General features: G+C 45.1%; 1 protein-coding gene across 1 annotated transcript in view; it reads left to right on the top strand.

Annotated features, from left to right (window-relative positions):
• Positions 1 to 23,082, top strand: part of IPO11 (importin 11) — a 643,145-nt gene that overhangs the window by 475,586 nt on the left and 144,477 nt on the right. The window contains exon 29 of the mRNA XM_075326256.1: positions 22,782 to 22,872. Within this exon, the coding sequence (XP_075182371.1) occupies positions 22,782 to 22,872 (91 nt within the window). The remainder of the gene's footprint in view (positions 1 to 22,781; positions 22,873 to 23,082) is intronic.

The following is a 23,082-nucleotide window of genomic DNA, read 5'->3' as shown; positions in this document are numbered from 1 at the left end:
ACCCGTCACACTACTTACCTGCTCTGCGACGTCGCTGTGACCGGCGAACTGCCTCCTTTCTAAGGTCCGTGCGGCGTCACTGAGCGGCCGCCCAATCAAAGCGGAGGGGCGGAGATGAGCGGGACGTAACATCCCGCCCACCTCCTTCCTTCCGCATTGCGGCCGGCGGCAGGTAAGGTGAGGTTACTCGTTCCTGCGGCATCACACGGAGCGATGTGTGCTGCCGCAGGAGCGATGAACTACATCGTACAGGCTGCAGCAGCGATATTTGAGAAGGGACCCCCATGTCACCGATGAGCGATTTTGAACGTTTTTGCGACGATTCAAAATCGCTCATAGGTGTCACACACAACAACATCGCTAATGCGGCCGGCCGGATGTGCGTCACAAATTCCGTGACCCCAATGACATCGCATTAGCGATGTCGTAGCGTGTAAAGCGGCCTTAAGACTGGCAATACTCGGGGGGAAAATTGCTCAGCTAAAAAGCTGGGTAATTACAGGGAACGAACACCTGCATTAACCCAGCACCTTCCTGAATGAGATTGAATGACTGAGCTGTTACTCAAAACACTGACAACTCAGCACGACCCAGCTCCAGGTTGGACGACTGAGCTGTCACTCACCCAACTGACAGCATGCCCTGAACACAGAGCAGAGTAATCGTGACAGTGTCTCCTCTTCTAAGGAAGGGGGCATTGAATATTTAAGGCATCCTCCACCTATGGGAGGTGCCTGGGCAACATGGTCTATCCTTAGAGATGCGTTGCTTGTAGTCAGGTCCCGTCTCAGCTGTGCCTGCTGTACTTGCTACATCCATGCCAGTCATGCCTGCCGTACTCACTGCACCTATCCATACCAGCCATGTCTGATACATGCTTCCATACCAGCAGTGCCTGCCACATCTGCTGCACGTGTCTACACCAGCCATCCAGTGTGCACCTTACTACATCAGAGACTGTCAGTACCCATATCCCTGACCGCTGGGGACAGCTGTCGCAGTGTCAGGACAGCCTGGAGAGTAGCACCTGGTGACTACTTTTCAGCACAGCCTACCCTCATCATCAGAGGCTCTAGGAAAGATGAGATATTCTCTTAGAAATACTTCATTTTCTGGAACAATTTCAAGGGTGTGAACGCTTTTGGCCATGACTGTATACTAACATAAAGTTGCAAGTTTATTTGCTATTCCGGGATGAAGAAAAGCCTTCACACAGATTATCGGTATGAGGGAAGACTCCTTAGGCTAAAACAGAGCCAGGATATAAAGCTCAGAGAACAGCTACTATAAGGCCGGGGCAACACGGGGCACTACTGCGATGCTCGCATGACACTCGGCTCACGGAGCCGAGTGTCATGCTAGTATCCCTGCGACTACGGTCCGACTGTGCAAGCGGACCTCAGCTGCGGGAGAGCCGGGCCGGCACGGAGGAGGGGAGGGAGGGATTTCTCTCCCTCTCTCCTCCGTAGCCGGCTATTGCGATTCTCGCTCTGCACGCGCGGTACACCGGTGTCCACGAGTGCAGTGCGATTTTTCTCTCTCCCAATTAACTTGAATGGGTGCGAGAGAAAAGAGTCTCGCATTACAATCGCAGCATGGTGCGATTGTTTTCTCGGTCCGATTAGGACTGAGAAAATAATCGCTCATGTGTGCTGACACACAGGCTAGAATTGGTTCGAGAGAAATGCGATGTTTTATCGCACTCCACTCGCACCGGTTTTCTCGCCGTGTGGCTTAAGCCTAAGAGAGCTAAGCTGTACAATACAGGAAGAGAGCCACGTTATAGAGTAAAGAGATGAGAGGAGAGCCAAGCTATAGAGTACAGGACAAAAAGAAAGAAAAGCTTTAGGGTACTGGTAAGCAGGTCAGGCTATATAGAAAATAGACTAGAAGTGCCATCGCTCGATCCAGTGACCTCTGTTTCTGTGTTCGGTTTCCCTCTTTGTTGGACCATAGCCTGTTTTGTCTCGGTCCATCTGCTTTTAGATCTCTTGTCTTTTCTTTGCGTTTCAGTTTTACTTCTTATTCAGGTGTAATCATTTCCTCATTTTGTCCTATCACATCTTGAGAGGTGCCATTTATACCAGGCCTTCAGTGTTGGATATATTCTAAGGTTGATGAATGTTTGAAGTCCCAGCCCCTCAGGTTAGGATAACCTTGCAGAGTTATCAGTTTTGGATTCCCATGCAGTGTTTGTTTCCCTTTCCAAAATTCTCCCATTGTGCTTCATTTGAGATTTGGAGAGGTTTATTCCATTAGTCTTTTTAGGTTTCTTTCAGTTTCCTGCGTCTTCCCTGTATGACTGTTTGAACACGTCTTTAGCCCTGTGTCTTTCCCTCTTCCTGTGTGCACTTCTTTTATGTTCATTGTTTTGTTGTATTACACTTGGTTTATAGTTTAGTGTACCATTAAAGCCACACAGGGTCAGCCAATGTTAAGCAGGGGCGCCATAGTGTAACTTTAGGGTGCCAACCTCTGCAGTCAGACAGGGTCAGATTTAGGGTACTCCTAGTCTGTATAAGGACCTGTGGGTAACATCTCCCCTGGTTTGTTTATTCCTGTGAGGGTGGAAGCATCAGTCTTAACAGAAGAGAACCAGGCTACAGAGGAATGGTGTTGGAAAAGAGCCAAGCTATAAAGTACAGGTAAGACGTAAGAGCCATAGAGGACAGGAATAATGAGAAATGAAATCCTTTATATTTTGTAGCAAAGGCAGGTGTAGGACTGGTTTAATCCCTAGTACTGCAGGTCTTGATTACAAGCATCTGGCTAGCTTTGGTCAAGGTCAAACTCATGTCTTCACCTGTGTCTGAGTCCGCTAGAGATTGAGCAGAGTTCAGTGTGTGGGAACTGCTGAAGAGCCAGGCTGTGTGTTCACCTGGGGTCTCTGGGTGTGCTAGGGATTAAGCATAGTGCAGTATGTAGAAACTGCTGAGGGTCCAGACTGTTTAATGTGAACTGTGCATGGAGTTCAACACTTCGGTTGGTGCTGGAACCTGGGGACTCCAAGACTAGTAGGACCGTATCCCTTATTTATGAAGCGTTTGCTCCTGGAAAATGTACTGTAAACTGTTTGTGTGAGCTACACTGACATATACGTGCCTTCTGAATGAACTGTTTATTTGCTGTTATGCCTTTGTGCTCAGAAGAGACTGTTTTTTTGTTGTTAATTTCTTTGGAGATTTATGATATCAATAAAACTGCACTTTTGAATCATTCGACATTGCCTGTGTGAATGGTACCTATTCCTACCTGAGAGCGTGAATCCCTACAATTGAAAACCAGGGACGGTTTTTACTAACTTTTGCCCAGGGCCACACTTTAAGGCTAGGTTCGCACACTGCGTCTTTTTGCCGCTGCGTTTTTGTGCGTTTTTGGCCGCTAAAAACGCACAAAAACGCACCTGCGTCGAAAAAACGCATCAAAAAACGCATGCGTTTTTGCCGCAATTTGGTGCGTTTTTGGCTGCGTTTTGCTGCGTTTTTGATCTCTGCGTTTTGCTGCGTTTTTCCAATGCATTGCATGGGGGTAAAAAAGCAGAAAAACGCAGGAAAGAACTGACATGTCCATTTTTTTTTTTAACTCAAAAACGCAGGTAAAAAAAACAGATGTGTGCGGACAGCAAAAATGAAAACTCATAGACTTTGCTGGGGAAGCAAAGTCCTGCAGTTTTGAGGCCAAAAACGCACCCGAAAAACGCGCAAAAACTCACTGTGAGCACATAGCCTTAGTTTTCCCCAAATGCTAACGTAATGCGACATCACAGAAATATTTATTTTGCTGTAACATGACCTGATTTCAGACCGTTAAATGAGCGCAATCGACTTATCAGGCCTGGGCAAAGTGCTGCCCGTGGGCCACATCTGGCCCTTTGTCTGTTCCTATCTGCACGGGGACAGCAAAGGCAATGGAAGCAGTGGCCCATAGGCTACCCTCCCTACCTCCATCTGATGTCTCAATTTCACTGATATCTGCATCCTTGGAACTTAGATATCGGTGATTATGTTGATGGAGGAGGGAGCCATGAGCTCCATTTTCCTCTTTAGCCTGTATGACCGAGTGAGTGTCTCAGCAGCTGGAGCAGCGGCACCTCGCCCCCGTTTTCATGGAGTACCAACCAGAGCTGTGTGGGAACCAGGGCGAGGTGAGTAGTGTTTGTTTGCTTTGTTGTCATTCACTTGTAGAAGGAACATGTGACGCTATCATGAGGGGATATGTGGGGAATTCAACATTCTGCATTTGGGGACTCTGGGGAATACACGGTGTGCAGAATGTCATAATGTTGTGGGGGATCATATTAAAGGGGTCATCGTTCAGTCTTCGAGGATGTGGGGATCATACAGTGTAGGGGCCATCATAATGTTTTAGGGGCTATGGAGGATCATACTGTGGGGGTCATCATTCTGTGTTGGGCCTGGGGGATCATACTGTGTGGAGGGACCAAGCAGGCCATCTTATTGAATTGGGGAAGTTGTGGGGGCCATTATACTGTTTGGGTGGGATCATACTGTGTTGGGGCCTGGGGGGGTTATCTTTCTGTGGTTGTGGACTGTGGGGGTCATCATTCTGTGTGGGGGTGCAGTTGGGGGTCATACTGTGTTGGGGTGCTGTGGGGTCATATTATTGTGTTTGGGGGCTGCAGGGTACTTACTGTGTGTGTAGGGATCGTCATCGTGTATATAGGGGACCATCATACTGTTTGGGAGCTTTGATAACCATTGTAATGTGTTGTCAGCTATAGGTCTTCATACTGTGAGGATTATCATTCTATATATAGAGAGCTGTAAGGGGTCATACAGCATGGGTCTGATCATTCTGTGTATGGCAACATTCTTTATGGTGCTTGTGGGGGCCATTATACTGTGTGGGGAGCTGTCATTCAGTGTTGGGGGCTATCAGGATCATACAGTGTGGGGGACTGTGAGGGCCATCATGCGGTCTTGCAGGGGGCTGTATGGGCATCATACTGTGTGTGGGGAGCTGTTGGGACATCATACTATTTTTTAGGGGAGCTGTTAATACTACAAAGGCTGAATAACATGAGCAGTATGAATAAGTGCTTTTTGTAAACTTTATAAAAATCAGTATATTATATTGTTTTGATCTGCTCAATAAAAATCAATAAAATTAATATTGATATAAAATAATTGTAATGTTGAACAGAATTAATTTCAACGTATTATCTTTTCCCTCTGTAAGAATTGCAGTCTCTCATGTGGTTCCTCTTGAAAATTAATTGCCCACCGCTAGACTATATTCAAGTTAATTGGCGCTTATTTCTTGGCCTCTTTGCACAGGCTGACAAAGAATGATGTGGACATGACGATCACTAATACATCATTCTACCCCCATGTTTTAATATGCTATCATCATCATCTTCTGTTTACACCTTGCGATATGCTGCCAAGAACAATGACCATTGTTCTTTCATAAACAATCCAATCACCCAATCAATGAGCGGCATTCTCCTCGTTTGTTAGGTGATTATTGACATATTTATACCTCTGGACTTGTGTCTGCGCTGCCAATATTTATATTATTTGGATACTACTGTAGACACCCACACACACACATCAGTATTTAACACACAGACACACTGCTCGTTACATATATCACATGCACAGACACATTTGTATATATTCACATAAACACATGTATATACCATATTTTTTTCCAAAAATAAGACACTGTCTTATACTTTTTTTTTTGTCTCGAAAAAAGCGCTAGGTCTTATTTTCGGGATAGGTCTTTTTCTTGCGGAAACACGGTTGGGGGTAAGTTTACCCCCCTTTCCAGGAAAAATTATACTTACCAGACCCCAAACGTCTTTGTGGCTCCCAGGTCCTCCTGCGATCTTCGGTGGGCAGTCCCAGTAGGTATACTCCACACAATTCTCCCCTGCTTCTGGCCGACACACATCAGGTCACACACACTCATACTCATACAAACATAGATTGCACACACACATACTCATACACACAATCACACATCAGATCACACACATACTGACTCACCAGATCCGGTGATACCGATTGCCTCCGGCCAACAGGGGAAGATGGGACGCAGTGCAGTGGAATGCATGGAGGACTAGCTGGTGGAACGCATTGATTCGTTCCACCGCAGGTCCTCTATGCGTTCCACTGCACTGCGTCCCAGGTTCGCCGCCAGAACCAATCAGTATCACCGGATGGGGTGAGTGTGTGTGTATGTGATCTGATGTGTGATTGTGTGTGCGATCTGATCTTTGTGTGTATGTGCACACGATCTGATGTGTGTGTGTGTTCGCGATCTAATTATGTGGGCGATCTGATGTGTGGGTGTCCAATCTAATGTGTGTGGGTATGCATTCCACTGCATGTCCTCCTGTTCAGCGTCTGGTGAGTATGATTGCATGGTCTTCTGTCTTTTTTCTTCTCTCTTTTGGGGTGTCTGCTTTCTATAATGAAGTGTCCTGCAGTATTCTTTAACTCTTTTAGCTGCATGGACACTTCATTATTTTCGGGGTAGGGCTTATATTTAAGCCGTACACTGAAAATGCCTACTAGAGCTTATTTTGCGGAGAGGCTTTATTTTTGGAAAAACACGGTAGCTCATACAGAGGGTCACATGTATATACACATAGCACATACAGACACACGTATATAAACACACTATTGATAATTTACCAGTCTGATCAGTTGTTCTAGACTCCTGATAAGCCCTTCTAGACTCCCGCATGGTACAGGACCTTTGGTGACATCATGGCCATATGATGAGGGTGTCACCAAAGGTCCTCCTGGATATTTTAACCTTAGAAACTGCATTGATAATGCAGGACAGCTATTATCAGTGACGTTTGAGCTTGTAAATGTTAGGGGACTTTATGAGGATGAGGGGCTTGGGTAATTTTTCTGGTTTGCCATCCTAATGCTGACTCTGTTGATAACCTGCCATCAATAAGCCCTGGCCACAGTAAAAAAAAAACCTCAGCTGCACCAAGCTGGGAAAAAAATACCTGTTTCTGAGCGTTCAGGAACACAATATTTTATTTTACTCGCTTATATTGCACCATTAAAGGGGTTAACAGGTGTCTGGTCTAAAACTTCAATTCCACACTTGCATTGAGCGAGACTTCATCCATCTAGTCGGATTCTGTACCGGAGTGTGCATATTGCATCCTTGCGGAAATTCCCGGCTCGGATATCAGAGAATCCTCATAGTGCACAGTGCATGCGATGTGAGGATTCACAAGTCACATAGAGTAAAGGGCACTTTACATATCGCTAGCGAGCGTACCCGCCCCCGTCAGTTGTGCGTCATGGGCAAATCGCTGCCCGTGGCGCACAACATCGCTTACACCCGTCACACGGACTTACCTTCCCTGCGACGTCGCTGTGGCAGGCGAACCGCCTTTTTTCTAAGGGAGCGGTTCGTGCGGCGTCACAGCGACGTCACACGGCAGCCGTCCAATAGCAGAGGAGGGGCAGAGATGAGCGGCCGGAACATGCCGCCCACCTCCTTCCTTCCTCATTGCTCAGTGTTGGAGTGTCAGTGTTGGACGCAGGTAAGGAGATGATTGTCATTTCTGCGGTATCACACATAGCAATGTGTGACACCGCAGAAACGAGGAACAACCAGCGGCATGCCCCACCAACGATATTATGAAAAGGAGCGACGTGTCAGCGATCAACGATTTTTGCCGTTTTTGCGATCGTTGATCGTCACTTTTTGCTGTCAGACGCTGCGATGTCGCTAATGAAGCCGAATGTGCGTCACTAACGATGTGACCCCGACGATATATTGTTAGCGATGTCGCAGCGTGTAAAGCACCCTTAACGTACCGTAAGACTTATGGATTTAGACTGGATGACCCCTTTAATTTCCACGGCACTTTATGGACGTGACACACACACATATATGGAAAATCCAATTAAGACTGATTTTATGATGCTACTGTGCATTAATTGATAAGATGCCTCTATACAGACAAAATCCCTTTTCTTACATACTGCTGAGTATTTTCTTTCTTAACCCCTGTAGTACTTATCTCAGGGTGGATTTTTCAGAATATAAATGGCAGCATTTAAGGATTCGCATGCTTTGCATATCCCCTTCTATAGACATAATGTACGTTGTTATTGAGAGTCGTAAATTCTCCAGAAATGTCTTACTATTTAAATCTCTTACTGAGTCATAGTGGAATATTACATAATTTCTGTATCTCAATAGAAATAAAACGTCTCAAGGAATTGAGAATACAAAAATCCAAATCCACTAAAAGCAAGGAATTAGGATTAAAGGATTTAAATTGATTCTAAAGAAATTGTGAACAAACAGAAATTGCTAAAATTTCAGAAATATTCAGTTTTTTACAGGCTAACGTTTGTTGCGTTAATGAAGTAAGAATATAATTAGGAAAAATGACTGATAAAGTAGATGAATTTCCAGTCTGGTAGCATGTCTTTGGGTCACGTCAGAAGCTCCTTGTTTCCAATAGTAATGACTAAAGAGGACACTTGTTCGAAACGCGTAAATTACGTTGCAACCTGCCTATAGTAAAGCAGCTTGTTTTTATTGGATGTTATATGCTGAAGTACCTTTTAGATTTCTTTTCTTCAGTCGTACTACTGAGTGCACAATAATTAGTCCTTTTAAAATCTCTCAGTGTAGATCTAAGAAAAGAATGAATCCCCCCAGTTATGTACATAATGACACCATTGACTTACTCATCGATAGGCAATCATCCTTAAAGAAGACCTTTCACCAAATGTTTCATATTGAACTTGATACAGGCTGTAATAATGACTACTGAGTGGAATAAAACATTTTTTTTTTTAAACAGTGTTGTCACCTAACCATTTATTTTTTTTTTTTAAAGTCCAAGTAAGTGTTTATTTTCATTATGGGTGTATACTTCTTCCCCCTTAATGATACTGCCCAATCATAAGCAGGCAGCAAAACTCAAAGGAAAGAAGAACTCACCATAGCTGAGAGCAGGCTTCTCAGTATATGCGAGAAAGGTAATTATTCCCCTATACTCTGCTCTGTACAGACCTTACCTGGAATACTGTGTACAGTTCTGGGCGCCCCAATTCAAGAAAGACATCGATATATTGGAGCAAGTGCAGAGAAGAGCAGCCAAGATGGTAGAAGGTCTGTAAACCATGTCATATGAAGAACGGCTAAAAGAACTAGGAATGTTTAGTTTGAAAAAGAGAAGGCTGAGAGGAGACTTAATAGCGGTCTACAAATATCTGAAAGGTAGTCACAGCGCAGAGGGACCTACACTATTCTCATTGGCACAAGGAAGTACAAGAAGAGATTGGATGAAACTTAAAGGAAGGAGATTCAGATTAGACATTAGGAATAACTTTCTGACAGTGAGGGCAGTCAGAGTGGAACAGACGACCATGGGAGGTGGTGAGCTCTCCATCAAAGGAAAAGTGTACACTGGATAAACACATAGCTGGGATGATTTAGAAAAGCCTGCACTTGCAGGGGATTGGACTCGATGGCCCTTGAGGTCCCTTCCAACTCTACCATTCTATGATTCTATGATTATCTCCTGGTCTATGCTCCTGCATGTCAGTGTGTGGGGCAGCAGTCATGCAGCTATGTTTAGCTGTGTCACACTATAAACCCTCCTCTCTGCATTCCTTTTCTTCCAGCATGCTACCCGTCGCCTACACGGCCTGTGTGGATTTATATCTACTGTACTGAAGCAACTTGTACAGGTTCTGCAGTAAGATCAGAGTTGTCATTATCTCTCACACATGAGTAATCTACCAGTTTTTGACTGCTCCTTTGTGAAATGCAATGAGACCTTGCTCTGCTTTCACTGCGGGACATGCACAAACGTGGCGCCCCTGAGGCGTCAGGTGCCACAGGTTACTTTATCCAGTTACAGGTGCAATACTTATCCAGGGTTCCTGGGAGATCAGTGCCGGTAAACACCAAATAACACCATTTAAAACAGACATTTTTTTGCCCTTTTTCGAGACTGGGTAACAGGTTAGAGACAGAGCTGTTGATGGCCACCTATTGGTCGACACTTATCCAATCCCGCTAGTCAGAAACCCGGGAGGGCGAGGGGCTAGTATGGACAGTTAACATGGACATTTGAAAGTCAGTCAGGAGTTGACGTTGAGTCAGGGAGGGGGTGAGGAGACTCAGGTCCAGTGAGAAACACAAGGAGTGACATCGGCGGGTCAAAAGGAGTACTGTCATCAGGGAGAGTACGGTGTCAGTACTCATGGGACCGAGCACAGGCGGGGTGCAGAGACCTAGTACAGGAAGACGCTTTAGGCTCACCTGTTAAATCTGCCAGGGTAGGGAATCATCAAGGTTCCTCATTGACTTTAATGTCCGGGGCACAACAGCAAAGAGGGAACCCGGGAACTGGGACAGAGGTCCAACCCATTGAGAGGTTCAAGCTGCCTCCCATATGGGCCAGGACTGTGATACCAGGAGGGGACCCCAAAACGCTTCAGTCCACAGGGAGCCACCAATTACTAAAAGGTGCATGGAGGAAGAGCCCACCAGGTCACAACACTGGTACTGTGATCCGAGGAGTTCGGGATCATCTGGAGCCCATCTTTGTGGAGACCGGCACCCAGCGGGCATAAAGAACAATCTGTGAATAAAAACATCTTAAGCCACAGCTCTTGTGTTGCCTGCTTCTTCCTGCGCCCTTTCAGCCCTGGAGAATACCACCAGTAGAACTACAACTCCCATCCATCCTGCTCCTGCTGCTATAGTCTACAGAGTCCCTACCACAGACTCTCCAAACAGTTGCCCTGGGGTTACCTGCTCCACCTGTGGGGAGCAGAAACACCTCAGCAGCCACAACACCAGCCCCAGATGTCCCATCCTGCAGCCGCGGCCCCTTAGCCGCAAAACTACAGGTGGCGTTACGAAAGACAATTCCTTTTATTACACCCATCATCATTCCCCTTTATTATAAAGACACTGCCAGGGTCACTGAGCCGGACCCCTGCCACCGCTGACGTCCCCAGACTAGTCTGGCCTGGTTCTGAGTAACCGAAAGCCTGGTGTGGGCATGTCACAACACCGCAGTTAGAAGGAGGGAGGGGTAGTACAGCAGAGCTGACAGTGCTAGTAGAGGAGAATGGCTGATAGAAGGGTTTGTTGTCACGCTTGCCGTGTGTACCAAGCGTGGCGGGGTGCTTTCAGACCTACGTGCGTCTGATGCACAACAAAAAAACACAAGAAAGGGGGGCACTGGGGACACTAAAACAAAGGGAGGCCGTGGAAGTAGTGAGAGGGGTTGGTGGGGCATCTCCTAATCTCACCTCCAGTTGTCCCATGTCTCCTAGGAGTCCCTATACAGTCTCCGCAACTGTCGCCAAACAGGAAACTGAGATTTTCGGAAGACCCTATAGTAATCCTGACTAGTGAAGGGCAGGTGGGGTTCACGAAACCTCACTGCTGCACTCACAGTACACCAGGGAAGTAAAGACAAATGGGGAAAAGCAACCAAAAGGATATAGCCTGAGCACAGGAAACTTCAACTGCAAAACCTTCCTCAAAGGCGTCCGGAGACCAAAAGACTTTGTATCTTCAGCAGGGAATGCTGGGATACACCACTATTTAAAGCTGAAGGGCATGACTATAAAGTGAGTGCAGCTGAAAACACTCAGCAAGGAACTGCTTGGAAAGCCTGCAAGAGAAAAACTGATAATTAACCACTTCAATGCCAAGAGAAATGAAACCCATTTAAATGTAGAGAGCCAGATGAGAGGCTCCAGTCCAATGGCTGTCACTGGTCCTACATGCAGGGAGACGAACGTGACATTTGTAATGTGCCGCAACTGAGCTCAGCAGTGCTGCACCTCTCCTCATAGGGACTGTATCTGACAAATATCACAGATCACAGCTGCGGAGAAGAGAGAGCGAGCACTTCCTCCCTCTCCTCCGCGGCCTGTCTCAACGTATAATGAACTGCAGTCGGATGACATCCTAGTACAGTGCGATATTTCACACGCTCCCATAGACTTGTATTTGTGCTTGTAAGCCGAGACTCGCTGCCAAAGGCAGCATGCTACGATTCTGTTTTCATGACGAAATGGCATAAGAAAAGAATTGCAGATGGACACTGCCCCATAGTTTTACACTGGAGCGAGTGCATCTGATGTTTTATCAGATTACACTTATCCATGTACAATGCAAGTGCAACCGAGGCCTTTTTTGTACTGTTTATTGCAAAGGATCGCGTGTTCTGTTAAAATGTTGCAACAATTGCAGCCACCCCTGAGGGTTGTGGTGGAGGATTGGAGTAGATTTGTACAAAAATGTTGCATTTTTTTTTTTATCTGGAGAAACCCTCTGGTAATCCTAATACCTGCCAACAATAACAAGCATATAGAACTGGCAGAAATTAACAAAAGAATAAAGTGAAAATGAAAAACGGGAGAAAAAAAATATGCAAAAAAAATGTCTCCAATGCCATACTGAATGGGGCCACTAAGTCTTGTATGAGAATTCCTAGGTTTGCCGCGTTCTCTAAATTTTGTTCATCCGGCCAATTGGATGTATGCCTCCATTTTATCTAGGTGATGGGTACAACTTTTAATGAGCTTTGCTGCCACGTTTGTACCTTTAGGTGCCCTGATCTTCACTGTCATTCTAATGTTACCCCTTTGTTTTTTTAACTGGTAATTGACAAACATTGTGCGACAGAATCTGCACGTATGCAGATTACCGTATGTAATCTAATGATACCGTCTAGAAAGGTGCAGTTCAGGGAGATAGCAAAAGGTATTTGTATGCTTGGTGCACGTCTGCCTCTATCATATGTCACACAGCTGTTTAGCTGCAGGCAGTTTGCTGCTTAACGCATACACATTCCGGTGCATTGTGGGTAGAACTTTAAGCTTTCCATGAAATTAAATGGATTTTTTCAAACTTTTTTTTTGCACTGAAATTAAACCAAGGTCTGCGATACACGGAAAGATGGTTTCTTCAACCGTGATTACAGAATATAAACTAACGCTAATTAGGTTGGAAAATTAAATAAGAAGAGACTAGATGTTAGTGCGGCGGGAATGGTAACCTGGGATGTAGGAGCTTAGATCTCATTCAGACATCTATTTCCGTGATTGTGGCACATGTTTTTCTCATTTGCAAATAAAAAATAAAAAATCCAATCTTCTCCAACAATTAGAGTGTAAAAATCAGCAGCATTTGGATGACACCCAGACAGTATCCGTGCACTGACCATTTGTTTCATGGATTTTTTAACTTTAAAGAAGCAAATTTGATTTTTAAAAAATCAAAACAAAAACGGATATTTTTCACATAATGTTTCACATAATGGTTACATGCTACATCCATATAAAGAAACGGATTGATTTCTTACATGTGTATTGGGTCTAACGCTATGTTCTATAGTTGGACATATTAATAAAGCATATAATTAAACTAATTGTCTGAGTCTAATAAAGGATTTGGCATCCCTCTGGTCTACGGCTACCCGATTATTCAAGTGAATGCAGCTCAGCTGCAATGCCAGGCTTAGCCAATGGATAAGAGTGAGCTATGAACAGGGATGGTATGTTATGGAACACCCATGCCTCCTGCTTGGTTCCCCCCCCCTCAATTCTCTCAATTTCTGAGATAGATATATATCTTATAATTGCTCAATTTGTATATAGTGCAGGCTCACATGCTCAGTCCACCTCATACACAGTAGGTGCCAGCTGTTTTACTCAGCAGACACCTGGCGATAACTTCTGCAATTGAAGCATTTTAGATGAGGGGCCTCCTTTACTCTGGGTTGGTTAATGGCAGTTCGAGGCCCCAATTCAGACCGAATTGGGCACCTGGGTTTTTAATGTATGGCCATGACACTGTCTTTTACTTCTGTGTAAATTGTAAGTTGATATTGGTTGTGTAATATTGGTGTACACTGATGAAAGGAGCGATCCTAAACAAAAAAATATATACATGCAAGTGTTATGCCTTGGGTTTGGGTCTCCATCCGGTGACACTATGCTGCATGGTCGGTTTCCTTCCTACTGAGCCACAGCCTTGTCAGTCCCTGTCCACATGCTGTTGTCTTTTATCATTGCTTCTATCCTTTTGGTTTGCAGTTGCCAGTTGTTTTCACTTGCTGATTTTCTCTGTCCTATAACATCCCGGGTGGGGCTATTTATGCTCTCCTAATACTAGCCTTTTCTGCAACCTATATTTCTGTGTATTAATGCTAAGGAGTTCCAGCCCTGCAGCTAAGAGATTTTGGCAGAGACCAGTGTTGTTTTTTTCTGTATTTTCTCATTTGCCTTTCCTACACCTATCTTTTATGTTCTGTTAGGCTACTTTCACACATCCGGCTTGAGCTCTGCGGCTCAATCCGGCTGTGCAAGCTATGCAACGGATGTGGTGAAAACACAGCATCCTTTGCACAAGTTTTTCCTTTGCGGCCAGTCCGGTTTTTGCCGCTTGCGGCATGCTACTGAGCATGCACAGTGGCAAAAACCGCATGCGGCGGCCGGATGCGGTTATTGCCGCATCGCGCCGCATCCGGCCGCCATAGGCATGCATTGAAAAATGTGCCGCATCGGCCGAATGCGGCGCGATGCGTTTTTTTTTGCCGCACGAAAAAACGTGCCAGGCAACGTTCCATCCGGCCGCCGCATCGGCTAAATCTGCCGCATGCGGCAAAAACCGGACGGAACGCAAGGCCATGCGGCACAATGCGGCACTAATTAAAGTCTATGCAGGAAAATCGCAACCGGCAGCAAAAAAAACCGGTTGCGATTTTCCTGCAGAGTGCCGGATTGTGCCGCATAGCAAAAACCGGAGGTGTGAAAGCAGCCTTAGGTTGTTAGCCTTTCTTTCATTCACTATTTTTCCATGTTTTTTATGTTTCTTCACCTTTGGCCCCTACCTATCTCTGCACACTTCTTCTATCTTGGTTTGTAGTGCATAGCAACTTTAATTTGGATTCTCAGGAGGTATGAGGCAGCCTTTTAGGCAGACAGGTCCAAGTTGTTTCTAGTGTTGCAGCTAGAGATATTCCAGCCTGTGCTGGCGCCATTGGGGGCTGTGCAGTTAGAGATACTAGTCTACAGGAACCAGTAGGGTACAGGTGTGGCTGCATTGAGATATGCTTTATTTTCCTTTTACCCTTGTTGGAATACTTATGTGCATAACAGTAGACTCAAATTATTGAGCATTTTAATGGGTTACAGTTAAAAATGTTAGTTAAAAAAAATAAAATAAATTGACCTTTAGTGATCCTTCACATCAAGTCTTCACGAATGCAACGTTTTCAATAATTTGGATGACTAGTTGAAGTGATGCAGTGTTACCCCAGAATGTGCATATTCAGAGCCTGGTCCTGGGCACGAGGGTGAAGCTGCACACCAAAGGAAAAAAAATATCTCACTCTAGGGTCTCATAAACTTGACTATATAATAAGTCTCTCGTTGTATGGCGTTGTAAGAGGACAGCCATAGAAGTGTATAACAATTTCCTTCACCTACTTTAGCCTCCGTTATCTTACAGTTTTTCCTTGCAGTTACTACTTAAATCTGACAGAACAGAATTTCAACATTCCACGTCAGATTGCCATGTTTTGTACCTATTCCTTCCTTGAAGCATTGCATCTAGCGGAAAATAGTCCTGTAATACAAAGCCGTATGGATCACCTTAGGGCAGCACATAGATTGCCTGCAGCTTTGTAGTCTGCAGTGCCAGGAACTCAGGACAGAATCTGTGCGCTGTATAATTTACACAAAGGACAGATTAGAAGACTTTTACATCAATTTGCCTTTTAGTGAATACAAATAAATGATGGGTATACACAAGTACAAGGTGTGAGGCTACATATATTGTTAGTTTATTTCCTATTATTAATAGCACATAGTAGCATCCTTTCTTGTAATTTGCAGATGAAAGATTTGTAGATACCAATTTCATCTAAAGAGTAACTGTCATTTCAATTTTAACTTCATGAATTACAGTACACAAGAAAATAGGCCACTTTGTGTTATGTTCGCGAGGCGAGCACGAGTTTGGTGGATCTATTGGATCAAAGCTACGAACACTAGCCTGGAGGAGAGAACTGGATTGGCCACCAAGTCGTCACTAAAGCCAGCAGGGGTGGTGATAGGCACACATTTTGGTAGATAACCAACAAGGGCAGCACCAAGCGATCAACGGTACCATAGCAGCTAGCACCATGGATACACATCTTTGGATTTGCCCTCTTTCAGGTCAAAGCCAAGAAGGAAAGAATCCGGGCTGAGAATTGCGGGATGAACTGCTGATAATAGTCGGCAAAACCAAGGAACCGCTGGATCGCTTTCAAACCATCAGGCCAAGGCCACTCAAGCACTGCTGATACCTTGTCTGGATCAATCCTCAGGCCGATGTCCGAGATTATGTAACCTAGGAAAGACAGGGAAGACCGCTTGAAAAAGCACATCTTGTATTTGGCAGAGAGATAATTCTTCCTTAGTCTCTGCATCACCTGGTGAACATCTGTTCTGTGTGTGAGCAGATCGGGAGAAAACACCAAGATGTCATCTAGGTACACTACCGCACAGGAGTAGAGCAGATCACAGAATATATCTTTGACGAATTCCTTGAAGACCACTGGAGCATTGCTGAGCCTGAATGATATTGTTTGATACTCATAGTACCCATCTTGGATATTGAAGGCCATCTTCCGTTTGTCACCCCACCATATCCGGATGAGTTTGTATGCTCCATGGAAGTCGAGTTTGTAGAAAATCCTGGAACCTCAAAGCCGGTTCAATAATTCCGGTATAAGTGGCAGCAGGTATTTCTTCTTTACCATAATTTGGTTGAGCCCTCTATAGTCGATACATGTCTGAAGTGACACATCCTTTTTCTTTACAAAAAAGAGCCTGGCTCCAGTCGGTGAGGAAGACTTTCAAATTAATCCTCTTGCCGGATTCTCTTTAATGTAGTCGGACATGGCTTGAGTCTCTGCCTGAGACAGAGGGTACACACGAGCACAAGGAGGAGTGGAACTGGAAGGAGTTCGACAGGACAGTCATACAGCCTATATGGAGGCAGGGTCTCAGCCTCCTTTTTGTCGAAGACGGCTGCATAGGCCCAGTATGCTGTCCGCAGCTCCAAAAGATTAGAAGGTTTCACAGGCTGCCAAGCAGGTTGCACAGAAACGAGACAACTTTCATGGCAGCAGTAACCCCACCTGAGTACCTCTTCAGATCTCCAGTCCAAAATCGGTTCATGCTTCTGAAGCCACGGCAGACCCAGAAACAGTAGACACAACATTCTTGGTAACATGTGAAAGGCAATTTTCTCTCATATGCAGCGGTTCCACACGAAGATCAACTTCCTCGATGACTAACTGGATGGCCTCAGGTAGAGGCTTTCTGTCCACTGACAGCACAGTAATGAGAGCTTGAAGCTGACTAATGGGAATCCACTTTGGCTTGCTGTATGAAATTCCAATTGACACCAGAGTCTAGTAGGGCCGTCTCAGAGAACCGGGTGTGACCACTAGTTACGGACACAGTCATATATATTCCGGGTGTCACCACTAGTTCTGGACACATATAATGGTGAAGAGGACTTGCTCTCACCTAGGGTAGCTGCTTCTGCTGACCCTAGGTTGGGTAGTTTCCTGGCTTCGTAGGACAGAAGTGAATCAGGTGCGTTGAACGTCCGCAGTAGAACCACCCCTCGCTGGTGTGTCTCATGGCGATGACTGGCTTAATGCACTTGATTTACCTTCATGGGTTCGGAGGAAGCAGCAGAGGTGACAGATAGCAGCATGATGTGCCTCTGGAATGAAGGAGCCAAACGCAACGACCTCTTCTCCCGAGTTGGCCCCCTGGAATGTTCTTGGTATTGAAGGTTGATGCGGATAGCCAGCGATACTAGGTGTTCTATAGAAGATAACATATCTCGACCTGCCAGCTCATCCTTTATTCTACCAGACAATCATTTCCAGATTATAGCCACCTGTGCTTCATTATTGCAGCCCAGTTCGGAGGACAAGGTGCGGAACCAGACACCATATTGGCCTACAGTGAGACTCCCTTGGTGGAGTCTGAGCAACAAGGATGCAGCTGCAGAAACTCAACATGGCTTGTCAAACACCTTGCGGAACGTCTCCAAGAAGACTGGCAGATTCTGGATGAGTAGATCACTTCTTTCCCATAGTGGGCTGATCCAAGCCAGGGCTTTGCTACTCAGGTGCTAAATCATAAAGACTACTTATGGTCCGATCTGAGGAAAACAGATGTGACAGCAGCTTGAAGTGCAGGGAGTACTGATTTATGAAGCCTCTGCATGATTGGGGATCACTGTCAAACCATGAAGAAGACATCAGATGAAGACCAGAACTTGGGGGCGGATTTGTTGCCGGAGTAGGAACCACAACCGGTACCACTTTTGACACTGACATGGCTTGCAAGTGGGTTTCCAGTGACCGAAGATGAGTCAGCAGCCGGTCCTGTTGTTTCCGTTGCCTGACCACCTCTTGCTGCAATCTGGTGAATTGAGCAGAGCTGCGCAAACTGTTATGCTCAAACAGGCAAGCACGGCATTAGTGGCTCCACTGGACTGAAGGTACTGATCACTGACCTAGAGGAGCAAACTGGATCAGCCACCGAGTCTTCACTAAAGCTACCAGGGGCAGCGATAGGCACACTTGCTGGTGGGTAGCTGATAGAGGGCAGCCACAGGGGATCAACGATACATGGGGCTGGCTTCATGGATACAAACAGTCTCTGGTGGTAGAAACCGCAGTAGCAGCTGGTGTTGTTGATTCAGCCAGAATAGATGGATGCAGTAGCAGTGGCTGATGTGGATACTTGCAGCAGCGGATCTCTTGGTAGGTGGCCAGCTTGGATACTTGTAGCAGTGGATATTTTTGGAAGCAGTCTGTATGGATAGTTGAAGCAGCAGCGGACTTGTCATGCAATGAAACACAGATATGAATCAGCAATAGCACAATGGCAGCAGCACTATGGACCTGAGAACTATCATCCTGTAGAACCCATTGCCCAATCACCTCCCTAAAGGGGAAGGTGCATTAAATACCTGATTCCTTTCAGCCAAGCTGAGAAACACTTCCGTGTCAGGGCGTACTGGCTTTTTGAGAAAAGGGGCTTGTCCGCTCGCACACCCTATGGACATTCGCAGGAGGCCTGTGCATTGTGTGCAGGCCCTGGGAGACAGCAGCATAAACCGCGGATGGAGCAGCCACTGCTGGGCGGCCGGAAGATGAGACTGCCGGTGTCTCTGCCAGGGGAGAAGGGGCACGACAGCGTGGGGAAGCAGGTATGGGTGTTAAACTTTGTAATATATCATATCAGAGAAACCTGCTTCTTTCTCCTTCTGGACTTCTCTTTCACTCTCAAGTCTTAGGTTTAATCTGTATTTAGTGAAGACAGATTTTTCCCATTACTGAGATAGGAGATGACAGAGGGTGCTTTAAAAATTTTATAGAGGAGGAAGGAGCTAGAGTGTTACAGTTCTCCATAGAACTTTATGAGCACCAACTGTCATCTCTTGTCTCAGTAATGGAAAAGTCTGTAGTCACTGAATACAGATTTTACCCATGAATTGAAAAATATAAGCATGAATAATCAGTCCAGGAGGAGAAAAAAAAGCAGATTTCTCTAATAAGATAAACTACAAAGTTTCTTATTTTCAAATGTAATATTGACTTACGGGGAAAAAGAATGAAATAAAATGAGAGTTAAGGTGGCGTTACACGCTACCATATATCGTGCGATTACACAAGCGATCGCACCCGCCCCCATCGTTTGTGCTGCACAATGTCGTTAACCACCGTCACACGTACTTACCTCCATAACAACGTCGCTGTGGGCGGCGAACATCCACTTCCTGAAGGGAGAAAGACGTTCGGTGTCACAGCGACGTCACTAAGTGGCCGCCCAATAGAAGCGGAGGGGTGGAGATGAGCGGCTGGAACATCCTGGCCACCTCCTTCCTAACTCATTGCCGGCGGGATGCAGGTAAGTTGTGTTCGTCGTTCCCAGGGTGTCACACGTAGGGATGTGTGCTGCCTCAGGAACGACGAACAACCGTCGCGCAGAAGGAGGAACGACATTATGAAAATGAATGACGTGTCAACGAGCAACGATAAGGTGAGTATTTTTGCTCGTTAACAGTCGTTCGGACGTGTCACACGCTATGACATCTCTAACGATTCCGGATGTACGTCACGATTTCTGTGACCCCGACGACATATCATTAGATATATCGTAGCGTGTAACGCCGCCTTAACTCTTTAACACATTGCTTACATGGCTTCAGATGAAGTATTTGTTGCGGTTTTGTTCTTCTGGCAGCAGCTTATCTTTCCGTCAAGCAAAAGGATCAAGTGATTGAATTCCAACTGCTCCATCCTTATGTCTCCAGACATGACCTTTTTGGGATCATACACATTAGATAGCTGACCGATCCCACAAAATTTTATTTAATGTGTATGGGGACCTGTAGGACTTTTGTTTTTATAGCATATAGGTGTCTTTGATAATTTCTTGAGTAACATAATGTGAAAAAAACAAAAAGCACAAGTAGAACAAAACAGGAAAATACCCTCAACTTTATTGAATGATTTAGCCATAATATAAATAAGTATTGTTACAAAAATTGTATGGAAAAAAAAACTGTCTACAAATGTCGCCATGAAATTATTTCTCTAGCCGAACACTTAAAAGGGCAAAGACCATTCAAATACAAAAATCTCTAATAAACCAGGCATGAAGGGGTTAAAGCGAGAGGAAAGTGCTGCTTTCCATCCACCACTTTCTAACTAAAATGACGTGAAGTGTGAACATAAAGCTGAGTATAAAAGCCTCTTCCGCTACTGCTCTGTCAATATATTAGTAGACATCTCAGTTCAGATGAATTCTGCTCAGTGTTCTCATTTATCCCTGAAGACTTCATTATAGCGGCCAGAATGGATGTCGTGTTTTGCCGCATATTTATCGCTGCCTCTTTACATTATTTTTCTTTACTAGCCAATTATACATCCAGCTGATTAGTGAGATGTTCACCAAATTGACAATGAATGTAATAACATGCGCCAGTCTTTAATAGCCCTCTTCCTTTTCCTTTGTATTTTATTAGTTCTTAATCTCATATTTAACTTTTAAGGATTTCTAATGAGGCTATACCCTCAGATTCATTGAGCGGAGCAGTGGGGGATTATAATTACGAGATTTCGATTTACTGAATACAATATGAAGCTGCAGCCATAAACACTGAACACTTGTTTTTGCTCCCATTTTTCATGAGCTGAACTGAAAGATCTAAGACTTTTTCTATGTACAAAAGGCCTTTATCTCTCAAATATTGTTCCCAATTTTGTCTAAATCAGTGTTAATGAGGCTTCTTCTTTGTGGAGATAATCCGTCCACCTCACAGGTGTGACATGTCCAGATGCTGATTAGACTATGGTTATTGCACAGGTGTGCCTTAGGCTGACCACAATAAAAGGCCACTCTAAAATGTGCAATTTTACAGTATTGGGCATTCTGGCGGGGGCGGGGTCAAGAAACCAGTCAGTATCTGGTGTTACCACCACTTGCCTAATACAGTGCAACATATCTCCTTTGCATAGAGTTGATCAGGTTGGTGATTGTGGCCTGTGAAATGTTGGTCCGCTCCTTTTCAGTGGCTGTGCAGCATTACTGGATATTGTCAGGAACATGGACATGCTGTCATATAGGCTGATCCAGAGCATCCCAAACATGCCCAATAGGTGACATGTCCAGTGAGTATGCTTACCATGCAAGAACTGGGATGTTTTCAGCTTCTAGGAATTGTGTATAGATCCTTGCAACATCGGGCCGTGCATTATCAGCTGCAACATGAGGTTATGGCAACATGGCAGTCAGCATGCCAATTGCACGCTCCCTCAAAACTTGCAACATCTGTGGCATTGTGCTGTGTGATAACTGCACATTTTAGAGTGGCCTTTTATTGTGGCCAGCCTAATGCGGGCATCACACGAGACGATCTATCGTGCGATCGCACCCACCCCGTCGTTCGGCGTCACAGCGACGTCACACAGCGGCCGGCCAATAGAAGCGGAGGGCGGAGATGAGCGGGACGTAAACATCCCGCCCACCTCCTTCCTTTCGCATAGCTGGCGGGACGCAGGTAAGCTGTGTTCATCGTTCCCGGGGTGTCACACGGAGCGATGTGTGCTGCCCCGGGTACGATGAACAACCGACGCCGAGAAGAAGAAACGACTTTTTGAAAATAAGCGACGTGTCAACGAGCAACGATAAGGTGAGTATCTTTGCTCATTCACCGTCGCTCGTAGCTGTAACACACTACGATATATCAAACAATGCCGGATGTGCGCCACTTACGACGTGACCCCGCCGACATATCGCACGATATATCGTCTCGTGTGACGCCCGCATTAGGCACACCTGTGCAATAATTATGCTGCATAATCAGCATCTTGATATGTCACACCTGTGAGGGGGATGGATTATCTCGGTAAAAGAGAAGCGCTCACTAATACAGATTTAGACAAATTTGTGAACAGTAATAGAGAGAAAGTGGCCTTTTGTATATAAAAAAAAGTCTTAGATCTTTGAGTTCAGCTCATGAAAAAGCAAAAGCGTTATATTTCAATTTTTGTTCAGTGTATTTCCTCTGCGGCTGCAGCCAGAAAGGAGCCATGTCTTTCTAATCCTTTAGAACACCTTCAGTGATATATTTTTATTTTATGTTCTGATTAGAAGATTATTACGATATTTTCCACCTCATTTTTATTACTTTATTTTCAGTTGTCTGTTAATGTCGCAAAACGAACCTCAAGACATTCAGGTGAATGAAGAGGATGAGCCTCCAACGGAGCAGGATAAGAGGAAAAGAATGGTATGTAATGTCATAAAAAATACAATAAAATGGAAAGTTTACGTGGACACACAAAAAAGTAAGTGTGACATGTTTAGTCTCGGCTCACGCTCACACGGTGCTCCCTGCTGACCACTATGCACAAATTCCTTAAAAAATAGGATCCTGTACATTTTTGTGCAGGGCTGGAAAAGTTGAATCCTGCCGGGCCTGAGGCCAGAGAGTGTCCAC

Source organism: Anomaloglossus baeobatrachus, chromosome 1, assembly GCF_048569485.1.
Source record: "Anomaloglossus baeobatrachus isolate aAnoBae1 chromosome 1, aAnoBae1.hap1, whole genome shotgun sequence".
Classification (NCBI taxonomy): domain Eukaryota; kingdom Metazoa; phylum Chordata; class Amphibia; order Anura; family Aromobatidae; genus Anomaloglossus; species Anomaloglossus baeobatrachus.
Note: the sequence above shows the minus strand (reverse complement) of the source record. Positions and strands in the feature narration are given on the sequence as shown.